Here is a 4,430-nt window from a genome sequence, read left to right as displayed (position 1 = left end):
CCCCCCGGTGCCGGTGTCCCCACCTCATGTCGCCGCCGCTCCCGACAATGAAGCGCCGCTCGCAGACCCCGCAGCAACCCGCCCTCCCATTGGCCGCCGCTCTCCCGCTGCCCGCCCCCCGCGGGGGCTCTGCCGACACCCATTGGTGGAGCGGCGCGTCAATCAGAGCGGGGAGCGGCCAATGGCGGGGCGCGCCGGGCGGCCGCTGGAGGGGGCGCGGAGCCCATGAATGGAGCGCGCGGCCCGCGGTTGTAAAGCGCGCGGCGGCGGTGGGCGCCCAGCAGCAGAGTGGCGCAGCGGGAGCGTGCTGGGCCCATAACCCAGAGGTCGATGGATCGAAACCATCCTCTGCTAGCAGCAATTTTTCTTCCCACTCGAGCTTTGTTTTGCTCGTCAACATTTTTTTATTTGCTACGTTCACTTAAGGAATGCCCCGTGATGCTTTTCCAGGCTTGTCTCGCTCGGCGAGTCGGCAGCAGCAGTGCGGGTTACCGGCGTCACGGGTGTCACCCCAACCCGCGCCCACCCGCGTCCCCGAGCGCCGCGCGCGCCCCCGGGAGCTGCGGGTGCGCCGTGGCCGGACCATTGCGCGCGTCCCCTGCGTGTGTGTCCCCACCCGCGCGTGTCCCCCGAGCGCTGCCAGTGTCCCCAGCATCCCCCGAGTGCCATCTCCGGGGTCACCCCCGCTGCCGTGGGGCTGCCGCGACCCCTCCGCGGGGCGCAACCTCCCACGGACGGGGGCGGCCGGAGGTGTCCGAGCGCTCCCCGGGTCCCCCGGAGCTGCGCGAAGGCCCCGGGGCTGCGTGGGGACAGCGCGGGGTCCGCGGCTCGGGATGTCCCCTGCACCCCAATGATCCTCTCGGCTCTCAGCGCCCCACGCGTGACCCGGCTGGCGGCGGGACCCAAGGCACGGAGGGGACAAATCCCGGCACATCGCCCCCCGCCCCAAACCCCGTCCACACCGCCCCACGGGTGGGAATATCGGGAATATCCGCACCCGCCAGCGGGCGGCCCCATCCGCCGCCCGTCCCGGCTGGAATGCCGTGGGGGGAGCGGGCAGGAAGGAGTTAAGCTCGGTGTGGATGATAACGGCCCTTTGTGTCACCAGTGGGGGGGGCGAGCAAGGGCTCAGCCCCGCCGCGGGGGGGGGGAAGCCACTCTCCGTCCGTGGGCGATGCTGGCGGTGCTGGCCCCGCTCCTGGCCCCGCTCCTGGCCCCGCTCCTGGCCCTGCTCCCGGGCGCGGTGACGGCCCCGGCCCCGCTGACCCTCGCCGTGGTGCTGCCCCAGCACAACCTCACCTACCCGTGGGCTTGGCCGCGCGTGGGACCCGCCGTGCGCTTGGCCGCGGCCGCCGTGAATTCCCGGCGGGATCTGCTGCCCGGCTTCACCCTGGGCTGGGTGTTCGGCGACAGCGAGGATCGCCACGGGGTCTGCTCGGAAATGGCCGCGCCGCTGGTGGCCGTGGACCTGCGGCTCGCCCATCACCCCGCCGCGTTTTTGGGGCCGGGGTGCGTCTACTCGGCGGCGCCGGTGGCCCGGTTCACCAGCCACTGGCAGCTGCCGCTGGTCACGGCGGGGGCCGAAGCCCACGGCTTCGACGACAAGAGCGAGGAGTTCGGCTTGACCACCCGCGCCGGCCCCAGCCACCGCAAACTGGGCGAGCTGGGCGTGCAGCTGCACCGGCGCTTCAACTGGACGCGGCGGGCGCTGCTGGTGTACTGGGACGAGCGGGTGGACGACCGGCCCTATTATTTCGCCGCCGAGGGCTTGTACGTGCAGCTGCCCGCCCTGCGCAACCTCACGGTCATGGACGTGGTGTTCCGCGACGGCGGCAACTTCTCCTTCATCATCCAGGAGATCAAGACGAAGGGGCGCGGTGAGAGCCGGGGACAGCGGGGAGGGGGACGCGGAGTGCGCGGCCCCGCACGGGAATGCGCGGCCCCGCGCCGGTGCCAGGCTCGGTGTGCCAGGCTGGGTGTGCCGGGAGGGTGTTTCGCGGCCATACATGGCTGTGCACAACTTTACGGGGGTGTTCCTGGGTGTGCCCGGCTGCACGCAGACATTTCAGGGGTGTCCACAGGTGTCCGTGGCCGGACGCGGCTGTGCGCGGCTTCCCGCGGGGGTTCTGGGCTGTTTCACGGCTCTCCGGGGGTTTTTGTGGCCGGGCGGGGCTGAGAACAGCTTTACGCGGGGGTTTCGCAGCTGTTCACAGCTGGACGTGGCTGTTCACAGGTGTCACAGCCGCGCACATCTGCACACAGCTGTGCGCGCCTGTCCACGGCTGTTCTTGGCTGTTCTCGGTTGTTCTCGGTTGTTCTCCGTTGGTTTTGGTTGTTCTCGGTTGTTCTCAGCTGTTCTTGGTTGTTCTCGACTGTTCTCGGGTGTTCTCGGCTGTTCTTGGCTGTTCTTTGCTGAGCTCGGTTATTTTTGGGTGTTCCCGATTGTTCTCGGTTGTTCTCGGTTGTTTTTGGTTGTTCCCGGCTGTTCTCAGCAGCACACGCGCCTGTCACACCCGTACCCGCGTGTCCCGCACACCCCCACGCTGCCCCTGCCCCACCCCGGGACCCCCGGGACCCCTCCCCACTCCGTGTCCCAGCGGGGTCTCGGGGTGTTGTCACCTGTCCCGGTGTCCCGGGCTGCCTCTGTCCCGCTCCATGGAGCTGCTGCAGCCCCGGCCGGTCCCGGGAGCCCCGGGCCGGGCGGGGGCCAGGCGGCACCCCCGGGGTCACGGTGTCGCCGGGAATCCATCAGGGCCGCGGGGAGGAGGAAACGGAGTCGGGAAAACAGGAAACCTCGGCCTGGCGCCGAGGGCAGCGCCGGGCAGGGCACGGGGGGGGAACGGCAGCGGGGTCGGGACCCCCCGCCCCGGGGGCACCGCGACCCATCCCGTGTCACGCAACGGCCGGGGACCCCCGGGATGTGGGGCTGGGGTCTCCAGGGGGCTCCCAGCGATGCTGGGGGGCTCGGGCCCACATCACACAATTACCAGAGACCCCCGGGCTGTGGGGCTGGGGTCTCTGTGCTGCCGGGGGCCGCGGCTCCAAGGGCCGTGTCCCCCGCAGTTGTGTACGTGTGCTGCGCCCCGGACACGCTGCGGGAGCTGATGCTGCAGGCGGAGCGCGAGGGGCTCACGGGCGGCGACTTCGCCTTTTTCTACATCGACACGCTGGGGGCCAGCCTGCAGGGCCAGCGCTTCCCCGAGCCCCGGCGGCCCTGGCTCCGCGGGGACCCGCACGACGCCCGCGCCCGCCGCGCCTTCCAGGTGAGCGGGGCGGGCACGGCGACACGGCCGGGGGGACACGGGGGGCACCGGGAGGGCAGGGACACCCCCGGGGGGACACAGACACCCCCGGGAGGGTCTGCCCAGCCCCTCCAGCCCCTGTCCCCATCCCAGGCTGTCACCATCATCACCTACAAGGAGCCCGAGAACCCCGAGTACCGGCCCTTCCTGGAGCGGCTCAAGGAGGAGGCGCGGGACCACTTCAACTTCTCCATGAAGGACGGCTTGGTGCGAGCCGCGGGGATGGCGGGGGGCACCGGGGACAGCTGGGGACGAGGAGGACACCGGGTGGGGCTGGGGGATGCGGGATGGAGCTGGGGACAACGGGGACAAGGGGATCCGGGGACACGGAATGGAGCTGGAGCTGCTGGGGGACGCGGGATGGATCCGGGGACAGGGAGCCCCAGCCGGGTGCTGTCCCCGAGCTGTCCCCGTGTCCCCAGATGAATTTCATCGCCGCCGCCTTCCACGACGCCGTCCTGCTCTACGCCCAGGCCCTCAACGAGACCCTGGAGCGCGGCGGCTCCGTCAGCGACGCCTCGGCCATCACCCGCCAGATGTGGAACCGCACCTTCTACGGTGAGGCCTGGCCCCGTCCCACCCTGTCCCAGCCCCACTCCCAGGATGACATTTTGGGACCGGAGCCCCCCCTCGAGGTCCCCCCAGCCCCTCCCCCGCCCTCCCCAGGTGTCACCGGCTTCCTCAAGATCGACGAGCAGGGGGACCGGGAGAGCGACTACTCCCTGTGGGACATGGATCCCGAGCACGGCAACTTCCAGGTGAGCCCCGGGGCGGGGGCGGCCGGGCCCGGGGCGGGGTCCCGGGGCTCCCCCCCACCCATTCCTTGCCGCCCCACCCCAAAGATCGTGGCCAACTACAACGGCACCACCAAGAAGATCCAGATGGTTCCGGGCCGAGAGATCCACTGGCCGGGGAACGCGGTCCCGTCCGATGTCCCCCCCTGTGGCTTCGAGGGCACCGACCCCAAGTGCCGCAAAGGTGAGGGGTGGGGGGGGACCGCCAGACCCCCGCCCGGCCCCCCCGGGCCCTGACCGCTCCCTGCTCTGCCCGGCAGCCTCGCTGTCCACGCTGGAGATCCTGTCCCTCGTGGTCAGCCTGATCCTCATGGCCATCACCGCCACCTCCTTC

General features: G+C 71.1%; 2 protein-coding genes and 1 non-coding gene across 3 annotated transcripts in view; 2 read left to right on the top strand and 1 right to left on the bottom strand.

Annotated features, from left to right (window-relative positions):
• The window catches only part of ILF2 (interleukin enhancer binding factor 2), a 3,671-nt gene extending 3,587 nt beyond the window's left edge, over positions 1-84 (bottom strand). Inside the window, exon 1 of the mRNA XM_015650260.2 lies at positions 24-84. Coding sequence (XP_015505746.1) covers positions 24-28 — 5 coding nt within the window. The 5' untranslated portion in view covers positions 29-84. The remainder of the gene's footprint in view (positions 1-23) is intronic.
• A 198-nt stretch (positions 85-282) lies between these two features.
• Positions 283-354, top strand: TRNAM-CAU. The gene has a single exon. It is a non-coding gene; the product is annotated as a tRNA-Met (tRNA).
• A 721-nt stretch (positions 355-1,075) lies between these two features.
• Positions 1,076-4,430, top strand: part of NPR1 (natriuretic peptide receptor 1) — a gene marked incomplete at its 3' end in the record, with an annotated part of 6,816 nt that continues 3,461 nt past the window's right edge. The window contains exons 1-7 of the mRNA XM_015650208.3: positions 1,076-1,877; positions 3,064-3,263; positions 3,396-3,509; positions 3,725-3,860; positions 3,969-4,060; positions 4,145-4,280; positions 4,357-4,428. Of these exons, the coding sequence (XP_015505694.1) occupies positions 1,175-1,877; positions 3,064-3,263; positions 3,396-3,509; positions 3,725-3,860; positions 3,969-4,060; positions 4,145-4,280; positions 4,357-4,428 (1,453 nt within the window). The remainder of the gene's footprint in view (positions 1,878-3,063; positions 3,264-3,395; positions 3,510-3,724; positions 3,861-3,968; positions 4,061-4,144; positions 4,281-4,356; positions 4,429-4,430) is intronic.

Source organism: Parus major, chromosome 25LG2 (assembly GCF_001522545.3).
Source record: "Parus major isolate Abel chromosome 25LG2, Parus_major1.1, whole genome shotgun sequence".
Classification (NCBI taxonomy): Eukaryota; Metazoa; Chordata; class Aves; order Passeriformes; family Paridae; genus Parus; species Parus major.
Note: the sequence above shows the minus strand (reverse complement) of the source record. Positions and strands in the feature narration are given on the sequence as shown.